Below are 25,737 nucleotides of genomic sequence, written 5' to 3'. Positions count from 1 at the left end.
TTATGCCGGTGTATCTCTACCAGTTCCTCGTTTCCAATTCGAACCGGGACTTCAGGAATGAAGCAGAACTCTGGACTCAAAATATCACAAGTTAGATTGGCATATTTAAACGTTTTCAAATTAATTGTAACACAGTATTCGCCCTTTCCGGCATATGCCACTTGAGTGGGTTTTAGATCCGCCCCTAGGGCCTCCATGGTACAGTTAATATCCTGATTGGTACCGGTATTGTTAAACCCACACTGTGCTTCTGGGCTGTGTCCAACACTATGTGGACATACAGTGATAGCATGTCAAGTAACACATCCCTCTAATTTTGTTCCAGTCAAATTCCCTTTAATCTTTACAGCATATGGTAACATATTGTGATGGGATATGTGCATTCCGTCCTTCACTACCCCAATATTCTGTACTTGGTACACCTCTCGTCCCTGGGCTTCGGGTGCCATCACCAGTATTACTAGTACCAACCCTAGGAGCCCTCCTCCGTCAGGTTTACACTCCACTTGAGTGGGGTACACCCGCACCATTGCCCTGAATTGGCAAGGGGTGATGTTCTTGTTTGCTAACAGCCGCTTGGAGGTACCACCTCCATCATGCCCACGGGTCATGCTCACCCTCAGTTGTTGATTCGTTATCCATAAGGGTACTTCCCCTGCCTGTATCTGGGCTAGGTTCTCTTGTGTCTGTTCCACAATCCAGTTACCATATGTACTGCAGATGTCATTAGCAGGCGAGATGCGTTGTATTCCTCTTTTATTCATTTATTAATGGTTTGGGCATGTGTTTCTAGCACTGTAGCTATCCTTTGCAAATGTATGGTCCGTGTTTGATCCTCAGACAATTCCTTATCTGTATTTTCATTTGTTTTTTGTAATATATCTTTAATGCGAGACCCTAAATCTCTGACCTTTTGATCTAATGTTGCTAAATCAATGGTGTTAACAACTGAGGCACCCGTATTAAAGGCAGTTGCTATATCGTTTATCACAGACCTTTTACGTCTCCACATTTGTCTATCTCTTTCACGATGTCCACCTCCATTCCATGTCGCGCCTTGTTTTAACACTTGAGTTAGGAGGTGTTGATATAATTGTTGAGTTTTCTTAGAACACCATGTGGGTAGGGCCATATCGATTAAATCTAGTACTACCGGTACAAGCTCATGTTGCACGTTATCATACATTACATTCTCAATGCGAGTTATAACCAGTCCACTGGTAGGGCCCGGAGTTTGCTTTGGGCAGGCCATGGGTCGAAAGGCAGTTGGTGAGGTAGTTATAGGCTTGATTGGCACAGGGGTCATTGGGGGCGGTCGTATTGTGTATGTCTGGGCACACGTCTCCTTCCCTTTCCCGACGCAGGTGAGGCTTCCTCCCGTGGTTGTACTGACACATGTTTCGCGTTGTGTCCCCGCACAACATATGGTTGTATTCTGGCCCTGCCTTTCTTGAGTGACTATGGTACTCTAGTCAGAACATTGGCCTCCTGATTGTACCCAGAACATGCATGGTAACCCATACACTCCTCTCGGAGGTGAGGGCTGTGGGTACACCAGGGGACATCGTCTTAGAGGTCGGATAGTCATTTGGCAATAACACCCCTGGTAGTTGACCCAGCGGTGTCCTACATCTGGATACGTCAATTGCTCGCATATTTTGTTATTCTCCCGTGTCCCACATGCAAGTGTTGCCTGATCTGCGTTATGCTCCCATAATGATTGTTCGGAAGAATTATCCACACACTTAGGGTGAATGATCATACATACGCACCCGACGGTACTACTACCGTTAACCGAATGTGCGGGGAACTCTCATCTCCTGGTTTTCGCTGGGCTCGTTGCTATGGTTCCAGCATATAAACCTCCCGGGAGGAGGAGTGCCCATATCCCGCCCATTTCGCTGTTTACAATGTGGACTGTAACAAGGTGTCCCCGTTTCCCGGGTTACTCCAGTAGGCACAGCACCTTTAGGCGGAAATAGAGGGGCGGTCCTTAGTGGAGGCAGTATGTGGTTTTATTTGGGACCAGTGCTTCCATCGCGGTCCCTGTTTAGTGTCCACACACACACAAGTGTCACTTAACATCACTACTTGATGTGGCCCTGTCCACCGAGGCGCCAGTCCGGGTTTGGCTGGTACGATTTTAATCATAACCCTATCCCCTATTTCGGGTAATTTAATCTTGGCTTGGTGGGTTTCCCCCTCAAGATCGCTAATGATTTGTCGGTCCTGTACCTCGCCCTTTAAATCGTGCAGCTGTTCACATAACTGTTTAACATATTTCCGGACTTTCTCCCTGACAGGCCCTACCTCCATCCCTTCTGTAATTACATCGGCTGGGAGCTGCATAGCTCTTCCAGTCATGAGCTCGTACCGGGTTAGCCCAGTGGTATGGTTCGGTGTGGCCCTTAACTTCATTAGGATAAAGGGAAGTGTGGTCGCCCATCCTTTCCCCGTTTCTTGTATCGCTTTAACCAGAGCATGTTTTAGTGTACGGTTCATGCATTCCACCATGCCTGAACTCTGCGGATGGTATGGTATGTGGAATTTTTGTTTAATTCCCATTAGTTTGCATATATCCTTCAGTATTTTGCCTGTGAAGTGTGTCCCCTGGTCGGAATCTATTTGTAAGGGTACCCCCCCCATCTAGGTATGACCTCCTCCGCCAGGATCCGCACTACTGTCCCTGCAGAACAATCCCGAGTAGCAAAAGCTTCCACCCACCTGGTAAACTGACCAATGATTACCAGGCAATATTTCTTTCCCTTTGATTGTGTCAATGGTCCTGTAAAATCAATTTGCAGATTCTCCCATGGTCCCTTTGGTCGTGGCTGATGGTGCAATTTTATTTTAATGCTTCCCCCGGGTTACACTGCGCACACACCATACAGTCGTGGCAATGTTATCAATGGCATTATTCAGTCCTTGCCACTACCAGCATCGTTTTATCATGTGCTGCATGGCTTTGGGACTTGCGTGGTCGATCCCGTGGTACAGTAGCAAAAGGGTCTCCTGTATACATCTGGGGGCGATAACCTTCCCATGGTTATGCCACAGTCCATCTGTACAACTCTCTTTACCCCCCTTTGCTCTCCACCCCCTTTTCTCTTCCTCAGAGTGGTGCAGCTGGTATAAATTAACCTCATCTATGGGGGTGTAAGTAGCCATTGGACATTTATTGCACTGGCACTTTCCTTTATAAGATAGGGGTATTTCCTCATCCTCCTGTTCCGCGGTGGCCCATGCTGCCGCGTCTGCCCATGCATTCCCCTGTTGTTCCTTATTTGTTATCTTCTGGTGCGCTTTGATTTTAATTATGGAGGCTGCCGTAGGCACTTCGACAGCATCCACTAACGTTCGTACTATTGCTTCATTCTGGATGGTATTTCCTCCAGACGTAATGTATCCTCTCCTACTCCAGGGTTCCGCATAGTCGTGTACCACCCCAAATGCGTATCTACTATCAGTGTAGATGTTCACCCGTTTTCCTTCTGCATATTTTAGTGCCTCTGCTAGTGTTACTAATTCTGCTACTTGTGCGGATAGGTGACCTGCCAATTTGCCTTTCCGGACCACCGTCCCGTCTCCATCTACTACTGCCCACCCTGTACGTGCTACTCCATCAGTTACCCTCCTCGACCCATCTACATACAGGGTTAAATCTACTTGTTCCATTGGTTCTTCCCCAATTCGCCCTACATTTTCATTGTCTTCCGTATCCGCACATCCATGGTCTGCTCCCTCAGTAATCACCCACTCGGCCGGATTGGTTTTAATGTCCCTGACTATTTTTACGGATTTATCCTTGGGCAGTAATACTGCTTCCCAATTGGCCCTTCTCCCGTCTGAGAGAGTTTTCAGTCTTCCTGTATTTAGCAGCTCTACGATGGTGTGGGGAGTATGTAGTAAGACTTCCCCCATCATAGTAATAGGTTCACTGATTCTGATTGCCCATGCTGAGCAATCAAGGGCTTGCAGGCAGTGGCTAAAGCTAGCCGCTACTGGGTCTATTTTAGCGGAATAGTATGCTACTGGTCTCTGCTTGTCCCCGTGGTTCTGTGTTACCACCGCGGTATAATGCCCCCCATGATTGTGACAATGCACGTGGAATGGCTTCCTCATGTCTGGCAATCCCATTGTGGGTGCCGACGTGAGGGCTTGTTTTAACTGGATAAAAGCTTCCTCACACTGTGGAGTCCATTCACCTTCCCTTAATTGTGTCAGGGAAGGTCTCCCCCCTTTGGTCAGATCTTGTATTGGAGCTACTATTCGTGAATAGTTCAAAATAAAATTGCGGCAGTAGTTAAATAGTCCCAGAACTTGTCGAACTTCCTTAACGTACTGTGGGCGGGGTAAATTTTAAATTGTCAATTTCCTATCTTCTGGTAGGCTGTGTCTTTAGTACCCTGTGTCAGTACATAGCCCAAGTAATGGACTTCCAATTGTCCAATCTGTGCTTTCCGAGGGTTTAATTTCAGCCCTGCTGCTTGGATGATACCTAGTATTTGTACCAGGGCCCGTGCATGTTCCCGATTTGTTCCCGAGGCTATCAATGTCATCTACATACTGCAGGACTACACTCCCACTGGCATTTAGGTCCAGTGGGGCCAAGACCCCTGCCATTATCCGGTGGAAAATGTTTGGGCTGTTATGGAATCCCTGTGGGACCCGGGTCCAGGTATACTGCTTGCCCTGTACGGTAAAAGCAAATTTATCCTGTGATTCTGGGGCTAATGGTATTGACCAGAAACCATTAGCAACATCTAAGACGGTAAAAATTTGATGTTTGTTATTTAATCCGTTTAGGATAGTAGCTGGACTGGCTACTAGCGGATACTGTTTGGGCGTAACTGCATTCAACGCTGTGTAGTTTATAGTTAGCCTGTAGGAACCATCAGGTTTCTTAACTGGCCACATCAGTGAGTTGGTGGTACTCACTGTTCCTCTGACAATACCCTGTTCTTCTAATTCTGATATGATTAATTTCTTGTTTTATCGGGTACTGTCGAACAGGGTGGTGTTCTGGTCCAGGCACAATCTCCGGGGCTACTTGGACTAACCCACATTCTTGTTTGTGCCTGGCCCACAACGTATATTGCTGGCACATAACTCCCCATCCACCCTGCTTGTCCCAATTCATGTTCATGGGTGTGAGGGCTCCCACGTATACTCCCATTGCTCCGGGTTTTAGTATTCCCCGGCTAGGATGATACCTGAGTCCATAAAATGACTTCTTTCTTCGTATCTACCAATGTTCCCAATTGTTGCATCAAATCAAGTCCCAATATAGTCCCCGTGTCCCCTGCATTTCCCTGTGTAGTTACCCAAATTTGAATTGGAATCATCATATCCTTTACTTCTAATATGGTGGTCTCACTGCGGTGAGCCTTTACCACTCCTTCCCCTAGCCCTTGCATTGTTAGTTCCCATTTAGTTATGGGCAATGGAATGTCGATGACGGAGACGCTCGCCCTGGCGTCTATCAACATATTACAGTGCCGGCCCCCTAACACTGCCTTAATATACATCCGAGAGTCCGTCCATACGTCACCATTTGCCACGGGGACCGGCCTGTTTCATTGTTCCTGTAGTAGGCGCTTGAGGCTGTTCCACTCCCTTTCACTCAGCCTTCCCTCATTTAGAACTTCCTGGTGTCCGCTATTCCCTTCTTCATTCCCTGTCCCATGGTTCCGCCTTCCTGCCCCCCTCCCTGGGCCCAACACTGACCCCATGAGTGTCCGGGTCTCTGACAGTTGCTACACCGAGTAATCTGATAACGGACTCCCGTTCCCCGGGGTCCTTGTTGCAGTGCCCTACAAGTTTTTGATATGTGTCCCCTTTGTCCACAATTGTAACAGTTTATATCCAAGGGACTCATTCTGGGATAGTCAATTTCTGTTAGAGTGGCGGTTTTTGCCCTTTGTTGGTTATCCACCCCTACTGCTCATCTTATTAGAGTGTCATACGTTTGCATGGTTACTAGTCTTGTTTTCAATATGTCCTGATGAGCCTTACTCAGGCCGTCTTTAAACATTTGCAGGAAGGCGGGGTTGTCCCTATCTGGGTTCTCAATACCTGCGTGGGCTTGAAACGCTGCCCATTTTCAATCCCCATACTCATGGGCCGATTCTACCTTGTCCTGTATGATCCCATATACGGGGGCAGCACCTAATTGTCTGTCCACCTCTGCCTTGAAATCATTAAATCCCGTTTATCAGCGGGGGTGGGGTTTATGGCCTCACACCATCCCCCATTGGCCCACTGATCCCCCATTGGCCCACTGATCCCCCAAACCTGCCCAGTCACTAGCCCACATTTTTCAACGTACCAAGCTCGCCACATCCTTATTGTGGAACTCATAACAACTACGGAACTCCCTCATCTTCTCCCAGAATGCGGTGTTGCTCTGACGGGGTCTTAGGTCAGGCAGCAAGTTTAACAACTGTAACTTGTCACTGGGGCTAAAAGACACATATGTAGTCACGGTTCGAGCAGGAACCGCAGCTACTGCCGGGTTGGCGTTTGGGTCTGCTGGTCGTGCCTCTTCGAATTCTGTTCTTATAGGTGCCATTGGCGGGACATAGGGTGGTGGTGCTGCTAAGGGGGGCGCTTCTCCTCGGTCTGTTGAGGGAATGGGCAGATCAGGGTATAAGGGGGCCATGGGTTTTTGACCTTCCTCAGTTAATGGTGCTTGCCATACAGCCTTTTCCCTAATCTTATCTTTCAGATGACAATTGAAAGCCAATATGATAATTATCGCCATCCTTTTTTGTGTTTTTTGATCTTGCGTCTGCCACCATCTAAACTGTCGACCAGAGTCGTCTTTTGGATCCCGTCCCGCCTTCCTCATCCCTGGGATTTCCTTTTTGTATTCCTCATATACATATCTTTCTAAACTTCCTTCCGGACCATAATCATCACCGGTCTCAGTGAGGGTTTCCTTTTTTTGCTTACTTTTAGGCATTGTGTTTTACCTACTTCTTATCTTATACTTTATTTTATACACACTCACTTGTCACGAGTTCACGATCCTGTGGTGGTTGTGGTTCCCTACGCCTACTTGATCCTGGCCGTCACGTGGGACAACGTCCTCTTAATTCAGGCTCAGGCTAGGTGTTTGAGATAAAACCACCACCCTTGTCTGTGTCGATCACTCTGTAACTCCCAAGGATCCAATCTTATACTTTATTGGAACAACGACACAAGACTTATACTTTAAACAGACACACGCTTACACTTTAAACTTTAAACAAACAAACACTTATACTCTATCAAGCACTTATTCTCTAATCAGACAAACACTTATACTTTGAATTGACGTAGGGTCGCTACTCCTCCGTCGGTACCAGACAAACACTCACACGTTGGACACCCCTTTACCCCTCCGGATCGTCACCCGGTATTGCGCTCTCAACTAGCGCCCTCAACACCCAAAACACGTCCTATTGGTCCACACCTGAAGCCTGTTGCTCCTTCACTCGCTGTTCTTTATACCACCGCTACCCCAATCCACCTCGTGGACTCCCACGTTAAGGGTGAATATTACTACTCACCTTTTCGTGTGGGTCGTTGTGGAGGATCGACTAGTAGTCCGGCGGTATCCCACTTCTGACAACAAACTGTAGCGAGGAAAATCTGGAAGGTAAAACAGAACTAACACACTCAGGTGTTACCCAGATCAATAGTTTATTACGAGTGCACACGGGAGAACAATCTCAGCCACCCCAGCTGGAGATCTCGTTCTCAAAGGGAAAGTGGCAATACAACTTAGTTTATACAGTTTATTAGACAACACCCATTAATTACTAATGGGGGTGTATACATGGTAATATTGATACATCATTGGTTTATAGGGTTAATCAATCAACTACTAGGCCTGCCCTTTGAACTCGAGTACCGCCTGTGAGAAGCTTATGGGCTGCAGAGGCTTCACTCTAACTTCGCATTCTTGAGTTATCTCTTACTCTTGTTATCATTATAGGGAGGTATCTTCAGCAGGAACATGGCCTGCTTGACTACAAAGCTCTATTGAATTATGCAGCCAACTGACTCCTTTCCCAGACCATCAGCAGATGTTTCATCAATACGCCTTTGTACTCTTATCCCTTCTCAGGAACAGACCCCTTCTAAACATTCCTTAAGTAAAGCTTGGAATGTCCTTGGTCAGCTAAACCTATCTGTGTTAGTTTGAAAAGGGCTAACATGGTCAAGTATCCCATGGTGCTTTGTGTTTTGTTTCCAGCCTAACAAGACTGAATGGTACCTTTCAGACCGTTTTATACCGGCGAATTGGGGCCCACCCCTTTATATTCCTTATTCCAAATTTTATCTCTACACGCCCTATATTTGATGATGCCTTTGTCACGACGGATAGGGTCAGGACCTGAAAGCTTCTATCTCAATTACCTCCCTACTGACCACTATCCCTGGCAAACTGGACTGTAGTTCACTAGCCATGAAGAGGGATTTGTGCCTTAGGCTCAAGTACGGTTAACCTCACCAATAAACAGATCAGTGTAAGTAATGAATTGTTTATTTAGCATCAGAATTTTCCACATACATAAATCTCACTTCAGGTGGCTTAGTTCAGCAAAATGCAGGCATATAACAGAACAGTTTACGGAACAACAGCAAATAGCCAAAAAATATATAAGCTCACCCAAATTCATCCCTTATGTTGTTTGCCAAGGCAGCTACGGATCATCGGCAGCTAAGGTTTCATCTGCTGCTGAGGGTTCATCTCCCCGGGGGTTTGGTTTTTTCCCCTTATTAAATATACCCCCAATATTTTTTATGTAAGCTATCCTTTTTTTCCACTTCCATAGTGTCTGGTTCATTTTTTCTTGCACCTCCCCCCCCCCCCACCCTTGTGCCTAGAACAGGCTGTTCCCTTTTAAGAGGAAATGGCCAAATTAAGCAGGAAAGGGTCCTATTCTCCTGCAACAATGTTGCGACAGTATTCTGGAAGAAGTGACCTGAAGTGCTGTCATCAAGATATAATCCTATCTTGTTATCTTGAGTGACATGTCCATGTTTATACACACACCTAGTGCAAGCAGTCATATATAGTATCTACTAGTGGAAAAGTGAGCACTTATTGTGTGTTCCACAGAATAGTTTATATAGCAAGCTAACTCCCTATTAATCATGTGTCCAGTGAAGTAAGACAGTTCCACTCCTGCTTGGGTGTTAGCTCTTAAACTGACTGATTAGATGGACAGTCAACAAAAAAGCATTTGGAAAGAGGAAACTGGAATTGCATTCATCTGCAACACCTTAATTTGGGTCATGATGTCTCATCCCTTATATGTAGCGAAGTATATGACAAGTTGAGAAGGCTGTTAAAAAAGCATATGGGATCCTGGGCTTTATTAATAGAGGCAGAGTACAAAAGCAAGGAAGTTATGCTAAACCTTTATAAAACACTGGTTAGGCCTCAGCTGGAGTATTGTGTTCAATTCCGGGCACCACACTTTAGGAAGGATGTCAAGGCCTTAGAGAGGTTGCAGAAGAAATTTACTAGAATAGTTCCAAGGATGAGGGATTTAAGGTGATCGGCAAAAGAGCCAGAGGTGACATGAGGAAACATTTTTTTAAATCAGCTAGTTGTAATGATCTGGAATGCACTGCCTGAAAGGGTGGTAGAAGCAGATTCAACTAGTAACTTTCAAAAGGGAATTGGATAAATACTTGAAGGGAAAAAATTTACAGGGCTAAGGGGAAAGAGCAGGGGAATGGGACTAAATGGATAGCTCTTTCAAAGAGCCAGCACAGGCACGATGGGCCGAATGGCCTCCTTGTGTGCTGCACCTACTATAATACTATGATATGCTGCCTGAGTTTATAATGACTTCTGAAATGTCTTATTGGAGCTGAAGGTGTCAGTGCTTGGCCAACGCCCACTGTAATTCACTGGTTCCTGAGGATGTGAAAGGTACCTTTGCTTAGTTGGTGGAATTCTAGCCTTTGAGCCAGAAGGCTGTAGGTTCAAACCCCATGCCAGGATTTAAATGCATAATCTAGGCTGACACTTAAATGCAGTACTGTAAGGGAGATTAAACCAAGGTCCCAGCTGCCTCTTCAGGTTGGCATAGAATATCCCATGGTGCTGTTCAAAGAAGAGCAAGGGCGATTTCCCGGCCAACATTTATCCTTCAACCAACACCACCAGAAACAGATTCACTGGTCATTCATTGTTGCGGGACTTTCCATAAAATGGCTGTTGTGTTTGCCTATATAACAATCGTGACTACACTTTAAAAGTATTTCATTGACTGTGAAACGCTTTGTGACATTCTGAGGACGTGAAGGGGCTATATAAATGAAAGTTCTTTTCTCCTACTACTACTAAGCTGTAATTAAATCTACAGTATTGAAGGAGAAAGTTCTACTGAAACTGCTGAACATATGACTCTTGGTTGGTATTTTTTAGGTATGTGAAGACCTATTTGCTTCCTGACAAATCTCCTCAGAGTAAGTTGAAGAGCACGATGAAGAAGAATTCGGTGGATCCAGTTTTTAATGAAACATTAAGGGTAATTCATGGCATTTTGGCTGATGAGAGAATATTGCTTCTTTTAAACACTTTCCAGTTGGCAATTTTTTAGTCATGTTCCCAAATTCATTTCAAGGACTACTGTTGGGTTTTTGATGAGTTAGTTGTCTATCAGAAAATGAATTACTAAAATAAATCTACTTTGAATATATAATTGACATTTAAGGGTAGATTTTGCAAATTCGCTGATGGTTCAGAGCTTTGCACTGGTGCACTAGGTAGTTTTATGTTGTGGACTCATGTCCTTTGGAAGCTATTCATTTCACTAGAGACTCTTCCAGCCATCAGAGAGGAGATTCTCACCCCATTCCATGGATCCCAGAGGTGAAGGGGCAGTGTAGTAATCCTAAGCAATCACTTTTTTTTTCTCTTTCCCTCCTCACAAATTTTCCTTTCCTTGTCTCTTGAAGAGAGTGGTACCTCCATCCAGGTTTTCATTCATGAGTCCAGACAATGATTGGCAGTATTTGACATTGGGAAGGGGCATCACTCTCTCTTAGCTGATACCCACAAATGCACTTTCAAGCAGAGGGCATTGGGTAGTGAGCAGGTGTGGGAAACCTGACTGGCTATCCCCTTTAATTCCAGGGACAGTGAGACCAATTGTAATACGCATATTGCTGCCTGAGATCAGCTAACCCTGCACAGTCTGGAGTGCAAAGATATATTGGGCTCGATGTTACCAGGGCTGCGGGTTCGCGGCTGGGGGGCTATTGCGCCCGGTGAAATTAGTCAGCCACCCGCGCGATCGCAGCCCAATTGGATCCACTTACCTTGTCTTCCGGGTTCCCCACTGCTGATCTGCACGTCGGGCGGGCTGCGCATGCGCAGTAAGATCTGTCAGCTGGAGGAGCTCTATTTAAAGGGGCAGTCCTCCACTGACAGATGCTGCAACAAATAGAAAAAATGACAGCATGGAGCAGCCCAGGGGGAAGGCTGCTCCCAGTTTAATGATGCCTCACTCCAGGTATCAATACATGGGGTGAGGAGGAGGGGGAGGACAGAGATCTTCCCCCCGGCGGGCGGGAGGAAGCGGCCTGCCTCTGCCACCAGGAAGGCCTGGCTCGAGGTGGCAGAGGAGGTCACCAGCACCACCAACATATCGCCCACCTGCATACAGTGCAGGAGGCGCTCCAATGACCTCAGTAGGTCAGCCAAAGTGAGTACACTTATTCATTCCCCTACACTCCGTCTGCCACATCACCGCCCCCACCCCACACCTCCTTCTGCACTGCCAACACTACTCTGTCACATCACCCTTCATACCCACTCAAACCTCATCCTCATCTTACCTGCACTTACTCACCTCGCCAGTACTCATCCCGCCACTACCACTCAACCCAATCCTCTTACAATCTCATGGCTCTATCTCATACTCACCCTCTCATGCATCTCTTTCACGGCCAGCCTCACTCAACCTGCCACTACTTGTGCTGCAGCCACAGGGCATGCATCACATATGTGCAGTAGGCAGCGTAAGGCAAACATGTCGTGAGCATGAAGGGGATGCACAAGGGTGTTTGAGGGTTTGTCATGGTTGTTACTTATATTTAATTTCTGACCAACACACATTACATATTATATTGGCACCACTACTGCCACGTCTTCGCGAATCTTGTCTGGTTTGTGCAATAATGCCCTTTCCTGAGGATCACTATGAAGACCCACAACTGATGCCACCCATTGTGTCACTGCAGAGTGGGTGTAGGTGTATTTTCAGGGCTCTTTTGTGCAGACGGCTGAGAGATGTCGGCGATGTCCCCGGTGACACCCTGGAAGGATGCGGAGGAGAGGTTGTAGAGGGCAGTGGTGACTTTGACAGCGACAGGTAAGAAGATGATGCTCGGGGCAGCCGGGAGCAGCTCGGCATGAAGGAGGCTGCAGATGTCCACGACTACATGTCGAGTGACTCTGAGCCTCCGTGTGCACTGCTGCTCAGAGAGGTCCAGGAGGCTGAGCCTCGGTCTGTGGACCCTGTGGCGAGGGTAGTGCCCTCTGCGACGCATCTCTCTCTGCGTTTGCCCTCCCTCCTGCTGTACAGGTGGATGTGTCACAGCACTCTGTTGTGGAGCTCCACGTGTCAGAGGTGGACGGCGTGGATGGCGAGGCTGGTGATGCTGTTCGCCCTCCGAGGGGGTCATGACTGCAGCTACGGCGGCCCCCATCCAGACGATGTACATCTGAGGGGGTCCGCAAGGTAGGTACATGTCTCTGGACCCTGGGGTAAGTGTGCAAGTTGGTGACTTTGATTGTCAGGAGGAGGGTGGTGGAGGCCAAACTTTGTCCCAAGTGACAGAGTGGCCTCCTGCAATGAGTGAGGGTCTCCCGCCCCTCCCCCCACCTGTCAAATGGACCTTTGCAACTGCCACAGGCTGACAGCTGCAACAGGTCCATTTGAACTGGGAGTGTTTCCCCCAGTATGGGAAACAGTCCCAGTTTGCTATAAAATCCCACCCCTCCTCACATATTCCCTTAATCAGGTCAGTTAATGACCTGAAATAGCAGAATAAATACTGTCAAGTGGAACCCCGCTGGCTTTAATTGCCTGCGGGATTCCCACCAGCGGGGGCTGTGCGCGCACGCCGGCGCATCAGTGGGGAACCCGGAAGTGGGCGGGTTGGAGCCGGGCTCCGGTCCCGCTCCGGGATTCTCCGGTTTTTGGAGCCCCCCCGCCAGGAACGCACCTGATAGCGGGTGCTAAAATGATGCCCATTAAATAAGATCATTCAAACCCACTGCTTCCATGCACCAAGTGCAAGTTACCCTACTCTACTCGTTTAATTTCCTGAGGGGAAGTTATGCATAATTGCCCCTTAATTTCATTTTGGATAAACCCTGAACCTTCCTGACTTGGATCATCACAACCTCATGTTGGGCATTTCTCAATTGTGATATCAAGGCGCCTCACCCTGCCAGATCAGTTTGAACTGTCTGCTCTCCATTGTATTTGACAGACCTTGCCCATTAAACCATTTGTGAGGGTGATGTCACTGTCTTTCTCTACTCCACCTTCACCTTGAAGAGTCGGACTGGCTGGGCTGTCTCCACCTTCTCAGTGCCATTCCGATAAGCTGACAGGAAGTGAGCTTCCATGGAATGGAACAGATCTGGCCAATCTTTCCTTTTTCTGGATATCCCTGTAGAGGCCTGAGATTAATGTCATTCACCAAGTTTAAATGTCACTCATTAGTGGCAAAGCTGGTTGGTGCATAGAACACCAACTAGAACAAGTGTGAACCCATGATTCCCCACATCCTGGCTTTCCAAACTCAGCTATGGCATCAAGGAAGAGGCACTGGCGTTAGGTCCTCCTCCTCAGGGAAGGACAAATTGGAGGACAAGCCATCTCTGCTGTACTGTGCCTCCTACCAACTTGTGTGCATTTTTTTTCTTATTTCTTCTTAGGATATGGCAAGGCCCCATTTATTAGCCATCACTAGTTGCCTAGAAGGTGGTGGTGGCCCACCTTCATGAACTGCTGTAGTCCTTGAGGTGCTGGTGCTCCCACAATGGTGTTAGGTAGAAAATTCCGGGATATTGATGCAACAGTGATGAAGGAACACTGCAATATGTCCAAGTCCAGATGGTGTGTGACTTGGAGGGGAACTTGGAGGTGAAGGCATGCCACAACATTGCTGCGTTTTTCCTTCTTGGTGGTAGAGGTCGCAGGAGAGGGAGGTGCGAAACTGACCTGGGAGCATGCCACCTCCGCTCTTGTATGGAGAATGGTGTGTGGTATAAAATAAAATCCTAGTGAGTGCTGGAAATTGTGACTCTGTGAATTAGATACAGAGTCACTCAAAATGGAAAACAAAGGTATTAGTTGATCTCCTTTGGCATTGCTTCCCGATTTACTCCCCACTAACACACAGTGTCAATGCTATATAATAATATCAGCATGCATTCCTCATGTTGAGCCTAACAGCTAGGCCTACTTGTGGAGTACAGAGGTGTGGGCAGGTCTGCTGATGTCAGCTATTGGGGGAGGGTTCACCTAGGATTGAGGCTGTTGATGAAGCCTGTCAGGGTGAATCAGGAATTGCATGGGAGGTGGGATGGAGCAGATGGATAGACAGAGCAGTAATTTTATTAAATTTTGCTATTTTTTTACACGTATTTGCGATTAGTTTAATTTTAGGGATTAAATAGAGAGAAAATGTAATGGAGGCTGTGTACTTTTTTGGAGAATGTCATTGGTTTTCGTAGAAGGGAGGCTCCGCCATTTAATAAGATCATGGCTGATCTTCGGCCTCAACTCCACTTTCCCGCCCTATCCCTATATTCCTTGATTCCCTTAGTGTCTAAATATCCATCGATCTCAGTCTTGAATATACTCAACGACTGAGCATCCACAGCCCTCTAGGGTAGAAAATTCCAAAGATTCATGACCCCCTGAGTGAAGAAATTCCCCCTCATCTCAGTCTTAAATGTCCTACCCCTTATCCTGAGACTATGCCCTCTAGTTCTAGACTCTCCAGCCAGGGGAAACAACCTCTCAGCATCTACCCTGTCAAGCCCCCTCAGAATCTTATATGTTTCAATGAGATCATCTCTCATTCTTCTAAACTCCAGAGAATATAAACCCATTCTACTCAATCTCTCCTCATAGGTCAACTCTCTCATCCCAGGAATTAATCTAGTGAACCTTCATTGCACCCCCTTTAAGGCAACTATATCCTTCCATAAGGTAAGGAGACCAAAACTGTACACAGTACTCCAGGTGTGGTCTCACCAGAGCTCTATATAATTGCAGCAAGACCTCCTTGCTCTTATACTCCAATCTCTTTGCCATAAAGGCTAACACACGATTTGCCTTCCTAATTGCTTGCTGTTCCTGCATGTCAAGTTTCTCTTATTCATGTAAAAGGGCACCTAAATCCCTCTAACTACCAACATTTCTTAGTCTCTCACCTTTTAAAAAATATTCTGCTTTTCTATTCTTCCTACCAAAGAGGATAATTTCTTAATTCCCCACATTATACTCCATCTGCCACCTTCTCGCCCACTCATTGAACCTGTCTATAATCCCTTTGCAGCCTCTTTGCGTCCTCCTCACAGCTTACTTTCCCACTTAGCTTTGTATCGTCAGCAAACTTGGATACATTACATTCAGTCTCCTCATCTAAGTCATTAATATAAATTGTAAATAGCTGAGGCCCAAGCACTGATCCTTGCGGCACCCCACTAGTTACAACCTGCCAATCCAAAAATGACCTGTTTATTCCGACACGGAGGGGCAAGTTGGCTAAGGTAGATTAGGAAATTAGATTAAAAGATATAACGGTAGATAAGCAATGGTGAATATTTAAAGAAATAATTTATAATTCCCAACGAATATACGTACCCTTCAGGAATAAAAATTCCACAGGAAAAGTGATCCAACCGTGGCTAACTAGAGAAGTTAAGGATAGTATTGGATTAAAAGAAGAGGCTTACAATGTTGCCAAAAGAGTACTAAGCCTGAGGATTGGGAGGGTTTTAGAAATAAGCAAAGGATGACCAAAAGATTGATAAAGAAGGAGAAATTGAATATGAGAATAAACTAACAAGAAATATAAAAACAGATTGTAAGAGCTTCTACAAGCATATAACAAGGTAGAGATTAGCGAAAGCAAACGTGGGTCCCTTAGAGGTAGAGACAGAAGAATTATAATGGGGAATAAGGAAATGGCAGAGACATTAAACAACTATTTTATATCTGTCTTCACAGTAGAAGACACAAAAAACATATCGGAAATAATGGGGAACCAAGGGTCTAATGAGAGGGAGGAACTTAAAGTTATTAAGATTAGTAAATAAAAATTATAAGAAAAATTAATGGGACTAAAAGCCAACAAATCCCCTGGACCTGATGGCCTACATCCTAGGGTTTTTAAAGAGGTGGCTGCAGAGATAGTGGTGCGTTGGTTTTGATCTTCAAGAATTCCCTAGATTCTAGAACAGTCTCCATGGATTGGAGGGTAGCAAATGTAACCCCGCTATTCAAGAAAGGAGGGAGAGAGAAAACAGGGAACTATAGGCCAGTTAGCCTGACATCAGTAGTAGGGAAAATGCTGGAATCTATTATTAAGGACGTAACAACAGGGCACATAGAAAATCATAATATGATTAGGCAGAGTCAACAAGGTTTTATGAAAGGGCAGTCGTGTTTGACAAATCTATTAGAGTTTTTTGAGGGAGTAATTATCAGGGTAGATAAGGGAGAACCAGTGGATGTAGTATATTTGGATTTTCAAAAGGCATTCGATAAGATGCCACAGGAGAGGTTGTTACACAAGATCAGGGTTCATGGGTTTGGGGGTAATATATTAGCATAGATTGAGGAATGGTTAATGGACAGAAAACAGAGAGTACATAAGAACATGAGAAATAGGAGCAGGAGTAGGCCATATGGACCCTCAAACCTGCTCCGCCATTCAATAAGATCATGGCTGATCTTCGACCTCAACTCCACTTTTTCCCTACTGCTGATGTCAGGCTAACTGGCCTATAGTTCCCTGTTTTCTCTCTCCCTCCTTTCTTGAATAGCGGAGTTACATTTGCTACCTTCTAATCCACGGGTCCATTCTAGAATCTAGGGAATTCTTGAAGATCAAAACCAACGCACCACTATCTCTGCAGCCACCTCTTTTAAAACCCTAGGATGTGGGCCATCAGGTCCAGGGGATTTGTTAGCTTTTAGCCCCATTAATTTCTCCAGTTCTTTTTCTTTGCTAATCCTAATTGCCTGAAGTTCCTCCTCTCATTAGTCCCTTCGTTCTGGTATGTTTTTCTGTGTCTTCTACTGTGAAGACAGACACAAAATATTTGTTTAATGTCTATGCCATTACCTTATTCCCCATTATAATTTCTTCTGTCTCTGCCTCAAAGGGACCAACAGTTTACTTTTGCTGATCTCTTCCTTTTTATATACTTGTAGAAGCTGTTACAATCTGTTTTTATATTTCTTGTTAGTTTAATTTCATATTCAATTTTCTCCCTCTTTATCAATTTCTTGGTCATCTTAGCTGATTTCTAAAACCCTCCCAATACTCAAGCTTACTACTCTTTTTGGCAACATTGTAAGCCTCTTAGAATCATAGAATCATAGAAGTTTACAACATGGAAACAGGCCCTTCGGCCCAACATGTCCATGTCGCCCAGTTTATACCACTAAGCTAGTCCCAATTGCCTGCACTTGGCCCATATCCCTCTATACCCATCTTACCCATGTAACTGTCCAAATACTTTTTAAAAGACAAAATTGTACCCGCCTCTACTACTGCCTCTGGCAGCTCGTTCCAGACACTCACCACCCTTTGAGTGAAAAAATTGCCCCTCTGGACCCTTTTGTATCTCTCCCCTCTCACCTTAAATCTATGCCCTCTCGTTATAGACTCCCCTACCTTTGGGAAAAGATTTTGACTATCTACCTTATCTATGCCCCTCATTATTTTATAAACTTCTATAAGATCACCCCTTAACCTCCTACTCTCCAGGGAAAAAAGTCCCAGTCTATCCAACCTCTCCCTATAAGTCAGACCATCAAGTCCCGGTAGCATCCTAGTAAATCTTTTCTGCACTCTTTCTAGTTTAATAATATCCTTTCTATAATAGGGTGACCAGAATTGTACACAGTATTCCAAGTGTGGCCTTACTAATGTCTTGTACAACTTCAACAAGACATCCCAACTCCTGTATTCAATGTTCTTCTTTTAATCTAACAATATTCTTAACTTTGTGGTTAGCCAAGGTTGGATCATTTTTCCAGTGGAGTTTTTATCCCCCAAGGAAATGTATATTCATTGAGAATTATGAATTATTTCTTTAAATGTTCTTTAAATGAAAGTACAGAGGAGATCCAAAAAAGGGAATAAACAGGGCAAAGAGAGAGTATGAGACTAGATTAGTGGCTAACATAAAAGGGTACCCAAAATTCTTTTATAAATAGCAAGAGAGTAGTCAAAGGAAGGGTGGGACCGATTAGGGACAAAAAAGGAGATCTTCTTGTGGGGGCAGAGGGCATTGCTGAGCTACTAAATTAATACTTTGCTTCGATCTTCACTGGTGAAGAGGATGCTGCTAAAATAGCAGTAAATGAAGAGGTAATAGCAATATTGGATAGGATACAAATAGATAAAGAGGAGGTATTTAAAAGATTGACTGTACTTAAAGTAGAAAAGTCATCCTGTCCAGATAGGATGCATCCTAGGTTACTGTGGGAAGTAAGGGTGGAAATTGCGGAGGTTCTGGCCACAATCTTCAGATCCTCCTTAGATATGGGGACGGTGCCAGAGGACTGGGGAGGATTGCAACTGTTACACCCCTGTTTAAAAAGGGGGAGAGGGATAAACCCAACAAATAACAGGCCAGTCAGTGATTGGGAAACTTTTAGAGACAATAATCCAGAACAAAATTAATTGGGTTAATAAATGAAAGTCAGCACAGATTTGTTAAAGGAAAATTGTGTTTGACTAACTTGATTGAGTTCTTTGATGAAGTAACGGAGAGGGGTGATGAGGGTAGCGCGGTTGATGTTGTGTATATGGACTTACAAAAGATATTTGATAAAGTACCGCATAATAGACTTGTTAGCAAAATTAAAGTCCATGGGATTAAAGGGACAGTGGCAGCATGGGTACAAAATTGGCTAAGAGGCAGAAAGCAGAGAGTAGCGGTGAACGGTTGTTTTTCAGATGGAGGGAAGTATACAGTGGTGTCCCCCAGGGGTTGGTGTTGGAAACCACTGCTCTTTTTGATATATATTAATGACCTGGACTTGGATGTAGAGTGTATAATTACAAAGTTTGCAGATGACACGAAACTCGGTAGTGTAGTAAACAATGTGGAGGATAGTAACAGACTTCAGGAGGACATAGACAGACTGGTGAAATAGGCAGACATATGGCAGGAGAAATGTAATGCAGAGAAGTGTGAAGTGATGCATTTTGGTAGGAAAAATGTGGAGAGGCAATATAAACAAAATGGTACAATTTTAAAGGGAGTGCAGGAACAGGGAGACCTGGGGATTCACATACACAAATCTTTGAAGGTGGCAGGACAAGTTGAGAAGGCTGTTTAAAAAAAAAAAGCATTTGGAATCCTGGGCTTTATAAATAGAAGCATAGAGTACAAAAGCAAGGAAGTTATGCTAAACCTTTATAAAACGTTGGTTAGGCCTCAGCTGGAGTATTGTGTTCAATTCTGGGCACCACACTTTAGGAAGGATGTCAAGGCCTTAGAGAGGGTGCAGAAGAGATTTACTAGAATGGTATCAGGGATGAGGGGCTTCAGTTATGTGGCGAGACTGGAGAAGCTGTGGTTGTTCTCCTTAGAACAGAGACGGCTAAGGGGAGATTTGATAGAGGTGTTCAAAATCATGGACAGTTTTGACAGAGTAAATAATTGCAGAAGGGTCGGTAACCAGAGGTCACAGATTTAAGGTGATTGGCAAAAGATCACGTTAAATGCACTGTCTGAAAGGGTGCTGGAAACAGATTCAATAGTAAATTTCAAAAGGGAATTGGATAAATAGTTGAAGGGAAAAACTTCATAGGGCTAGGGAGAAAGAGCAGGGGAGTGGGACTAATTGGATAGCTCTTTCAAAGAGCCGGCACAGGCACAATGGGCCAATGGCCTCCTCCTGTGCTGCACCATACTATGATGATACTATGATACTATGGGGGAGAAATTCGATAGGGACATTTTTTGGATGCGGGTAGTGTGATATACTAATGACTCCTGCGCAGGCAGGACGCAAGTTTGGACCCACCCGAGGACTCACCTGCAATCAGCGTTCCAGTCCAGGCCTTGCACGTGGAATCAATGCAATTTGCACTTTCCACCACCAGAGGGAGCGCAATCTCTTAAAGGGAGGATGTTTCTTAGAAATCTCTTAAAGGTAGCTGGTACCTGTTATTTGCTAAAAATAACAGTCTACTGTCTGCACGGAGATCAGACATCGCACGTGTAAAACACAGATGCAGGTCCCATCCCTATGTTTCCACACTGATGAGTTACGTTAAAACATTGAATAAAGGTCGCTCAATACTAAATCCCACAACCTCCAATCTGCACGCCAGACCTCACCAATCTGCCGATCTGAGTTGGTACCAGGCCTGTGAGAGTGCATGCACCAAGGTTCTCTGGTGATGCACTAGAGACCTTGGATGCAAGAGGTGGACAGAAGGAGGGACATCCTATATCCACAGGGGGGGTTGGGTGTTGCAAGAGGCCCTCCAGACATATACTCAAAGGCAGTGGGAGGCAGCAGGGGACGTAGTCAACTCCAGGCGCACAGCATCATGAACATGGATGCAGTGCAGGAAGAAGTTCAATGCTTTGGCATGAGTGGTCAAGGTGAGTGAGGTCAACTGTCAAGTGGCGTCTCCTACCAACTGCACCACACACTACACCCCCATCCCCCACATACCAATAAACTCTTTCCATCAGTACTCAACTCTTCCAACCAGATGCTTCCTCTCACCCTTACACATTACCACCGTTTCAAGCCGCCCACCCACAACTCACAGGCCACACACACTGGCAGCTATTCAACCATGACAGCACATCACCCAGACACACGTCCCGCTTTCTTGCAGAAGAAGGTAGCGCATATCAAGAGGCAGCAAGCGACAGTGGCATTTAGCCCGTCGAGCCTGTTCTGCCATTTAATGAGATCATGCTGGACCTGTGACCTAACTCCATATACCTGCCTTAGCCCCATATCCCTTAATACCCTTGGTTCACAGAAATCTATCAATCTCAGATTTAAAATTCACAATTGAGCTAGCATCAACTGCCGTCCGCAGAAGAGCATTCCAAACTTCTCCCACCCTTTGCGTGTAGAAGCATTTCCTAACTTCACTCCTGCACGCCCTGGCTCTAAATGTTAGGCTATGTCCCTGCATCCTAATATTGATGTCTAGGAGACCTCCAAAAACAGTTACAAATGTCTCTCCAGCCAGAAGCAATAATCCAGCCACTAACCTGTAAATCCTGCATGCTCACTTTAAATAGCGCTGGTGGTGGGGGGGCGGTCCTCCAGGCACTCTAAGACACGTTCAGATGGTCAGGGTTAAGACTGTGCATTGAGTTGAGTGTTAAGTCCCAAAATGGTGTCTGTCACTTTAAATCAGCGTTGCACACTGATTGAAGCCATTTTCTCCCTACTTTACATGATTCCAGCGTTCGTTATCTGCGCCTGCGCTAACACCTATACCAAGATGGCGTCTGGCGCACGTCACGCAGGAAACGTGCATGTGCGTCCAAGATGCCATGTTGAATGTCGGAGAGACCGTGTAGCGCCGAAACAACGGGTGTTACACGGCCCAATTTAGCGCCCTATGTCTATCACATCTATCAGAACGGATTTTCGAGTAATGTGATCGGCTTGATAAGGAGTCACAAAAACCAAGCAGAAAAGATTTGAAAATGAATTAAAAAGAAAGCAAAAACAGCAGATTCTAGACACACAAAGGAATTACATAGATAGAATTAAGAAGTTTATGCTTCAATACCCATTATTCATATCACTTCTTTCAGATTTAATTTTTCTTAACGTGGGATCATTATAATTTCATTTTTAATTTTATTTTGATTAACCTGAGCTATATTACAACAAACGACACCGAGTGGAGCCCTGTGGTGTGTGCTGGGTTCACAGAATGAGTATTGCTTTATATAGGAACATTGGAACATGGAGTTGGCTATTTAGCCCTTTGAGCCTGTTCTGCCATTCAATGACATCATGGCTGATCTGTATCCTAACTCAATTTACCTGCCTTGGCTCCAAGTCCCTTAATACCCTTGGCTAGAAAAAATTTATCAATCTCAGATTTAAAATTATTACACGAGCTAGCATCAACTAAGAAGTGTTTTCTAACTTCTCTCCTGAATGACCTGGCTCCCATTTTAAGGTTATGTCCTCTTGTCCTAGTCTCTTCCAGCAGCGGAAAAAGTTTCTCTCCAATTACCCTATTAATTCCTTTCAAAATCCTAAAAACCTCAATCAATCACCCCTTAACCTTTTCAGGGAATACAGGCCTATTTTATGTAATCTCGCCTTATAATTTAACCCGTGGTAACATTCTGGTGAATCTGCGCTGCACTCCTTCCAAGGCCAGTCTTTCTAAGGTGCGCTGTCCAGAACTGTACACAGTACTCCAGATGTGGTCTAACCAGGGCTTTGTAGAACTGTAGCAAAACTTTCCCCCCTTTATATTCTAGCCCTGTAGATATAAAGGCTAATTAGCCTTTTTGATTATTTTTTGTTCCTGACCACTACATTTTAGTGATCTGTGTACATGGACCTCTAAATCTCTTTGGATCTCCACTGTTCCTAACTTTTCACCATTTAAAAAATACTTAGATCCATCCTTTTTTGGTTCAAAGTGGATAACCTCACGCTTACCTGCATTGAAATCCATCTGCCACAGTTTTGCCCACTCAATAAATCTATCAATGTCACTTTGTAATTTTATGCTCCTGTCTACACCGGTTACTATGCCACCAATCTTTGTATCATCGGCAAACTTGGATATATGGCTCTCTATTGTGTTACCGAAGTCATCAATAAGTATAGTGAATATTTGAGGCCCCCGCACAGATCCTTGTGGAACACCACTAGTCACTTCCTTCCAATTTGAGTACATACCCAGTATTCCTACTCTCTGTCTTCTACTGCTTAACCAATCTCCTAACCAGGCCAATAGTTTGCCTTCAATTCCATGAGCTTTAATTTCAGCTAACAGTCTCATACGTGGAACCTTATCAAATACCTTCTGGAAGTCCATATAAACTACATCCATAGACATTCCCTGTCTACTACTTTAGTTACTTCTTCAGAAAATTCAATTAGGTTTGTTAGACTTGACCTACCCTTTACAATGTTGGCTCTCTCTAATCAGCTCAAATTTCTCTAAATTCTCAGTCACTCTGTCCTTAATTATAGATTCCAATAACTTACCCACAATCGGGGACAGGGACTCGATAAAATTAACATAAGTAAAGCAACAGTAATGAAGAAAATAATAGCACTAAAGAGTGACAAATCCCCAGGACCAGATGGTTTCCATCCCAGGGTTTTAAAGGAAGTAGGTGAGCACATTGCGGATGCCCTAACTATAATCTTTCAAAGTTCTCTAGATTCAGGAACTGTCCCTCTAGATTGGAAAATTGCACATGTCACTCCGCTTTTTAAGAAAGGAGAGAGAGGGAAACCGGGGAATTATAGACCAGTTAGCCTAACATCTGTCGTGTGGAAAATGCTGGAGTCTATAATTAAGGATAGGGTGACTGAACACCTCGAGAATTTTCTGTTAATCAGAGAGAGCCAGCATGGATTTGTGAAAGGTAGGCCGTGCCTGACAAACCTGATTGAACTTTTTGAAGAGGTGACTAAAGTAGTGGACAGGGGAATGTCAATGGATGTTATTTATATGGACTTCCAGAAGGCATTTGATAAGGTCCCACATAAGAGACTGTTAGCCAAGATAGAAGCCCATGGAATCGAGGGAAAAGTACGGACTTTGTTAGGAAGTTGGCTGAGCGAAAGGCGACAGAGAGTAGGGATAATGGGAAGGTACTCACATTGGCAGGATGTGACTAGTGGAGTCCCGCAGGGATCTGTCTTGGGGCCTCAATTATTCACAATATTTATTAACGACTTAGATGAAGGCATAGAAAGTCTCATATCTAAGTTTGCTGATGACACAAAGATTGGTGGCATTGTAAGCAGTGTAGATGAAAACATAAAATTACAAAGCGATATTGATAGATTAGGTGAATGGGCAAAACTGTGGCAAATGGAATTCAATGTAGACAAATGTGAGGTCATCCACTTTGGATCAAAAAAGGATAGAACAGGGTACTTTCTAAATGGTAAAAAGTTAAAAACAGTGGATGTCCAAAGGGACTTAGGGGTTCAGGTACATAGATCATTGAAGTGTCACGAACAGGTGCAGAAAATAATCAAGAAGGCAAATGGAATGCTGGCCTTTATATCTAGAGGACTAGAGTACAAGGGGGCAGAAGTTATTCTGCAGCTATACAAAACCCTGGTTAGACCGCACCTGGAGTACTGTGAGCAGTTCTGGGCACTGCACCTTCGGAAGGACATATTGGCCTTGGAGGGAGTGCAGCGTAGGTTTACTAGAATGATACCCGGACTTCAAGGGTTAAGTTACGAGGAGAGATTACACAAATTAGGATTGTATTCTCTAGAATTTCGAAGGTTAAGGGGTGATCTGATCGAAGTTTATAAGATATTAAGGGGAACAGATAGGGTGGATAGAGAGAAACTATTTCCGCTGGTTGGGGATTTTAGGAGTAGGGGGCACAGTCTAAAAATTAGAGCCAGACCTTTCAGGAGCGAGATTAGAAAACATTTCTACACACAAAGGGTGGTAGAAGTTTGGAACTCTCTTCCGCAAACGGCAATTGATGCTAGCTTAATTGCTAAATTTAAATGTGAGATAGATAGCTTTTTGGCAACCAAAGGTATTAAGGGATATGGGCCAAAGGCAGGTATATGGGGCCCGATTTTAGCACCGGGTTTCAGGTGCGTTCTCGGCGGGGGGGCCTCGAAAATCCCGATATCCAGGTGCATGAGCGGATCGCGCCCCGATCCTGCCCACTTCCGGGTTCCGCGCTGACGTGCGGGGGTGCGTGCGCAGCCCCCGCTGGTGGGAATCCCGCAGGCAATTAAAGCCAGCGGGATGCCACTTGAGTGTATTTACTTTGCTTGTTCAGGTCATTAAATGACCTGATTCAGCTGTCATATTAGGAAGTGTGGGATTTTACCTTCAACTCAGACTGTTTCACATACTGGGGAAACAGTCTCACTCTAAACGGACGTGTTGCAGCCAGCAGCCTGTGGCAGCTGCCAAGGTGCACTCCACAGGGTGGGGGAGACCCTTCATCAACGTAGGAGGCCACTCCGTAACATAGGGCAACCCCTGCCCTCAACCACCCCCCTCCAAGCCAGAAGATTCACCGATGTGGAACCGCAACCCCGGTGCGAGGACACACTTACCTACCGTGCACAACCCCTCAGACCTACACCTGCCAGATGGGGGCCGCTTCGACATCCTCGGGGGACGAACAGCATCGCCAGCCTCGCAGTCCACGCCGTCCGCCTCAGCGACGTGGAGCCCCCCAACACGGTGCTGTGGCACACCCACCTGCACAGCAGGAGGGAGGCC

At 45.2% G+C, this 25,737-nt stretch overlaps 1 protein-coding gene across 1 annotated transcript in view; it reads left to right on the top strand.

The window, feature by feature from the left end:
- sytl3 (synaptotagmin-like 3) overlaps positions 1–25,737 on the top strand; it is a 224,266-nt gene that overhangs the window by 177,901 nt on the left and 20,628 nt on the right. The window contains exons 11-12 of the mRNA XM_067989558.1: positions 8,243–8,259; positions 10,433–10,535. Of these exons, the coding sequence (XP_067845659.1) occupies positions 8,243–8,259; positions 10,433–10,535 (120 nt within the window). The remainder of the gene's footprint in view (positions 1–8,242; positions 8,260–10,432; positions 10,536–25,737) is intronic.

This window comes from Heptranchias perlo, chromosome 8 (assembly GCF_035084215.1).
Source record: "Heptranchias perlo isolate sHepPer1 chromosome 8, sHepPer1.hap1, whole genome shotgun sequence".
Classification (NCBI taxonomy): domain Eukaryota; kingdom Metazoa; phylum Chordata; class Chondrichthyes; order Hexanchiformes; family Hexanchidae; genus Heptranchias; species Heptranchias perlo.
Note: the sequence above shows the minus strand (reverse complement) of the source record. Positions and strands in the feature narration are given on the sequence as shown.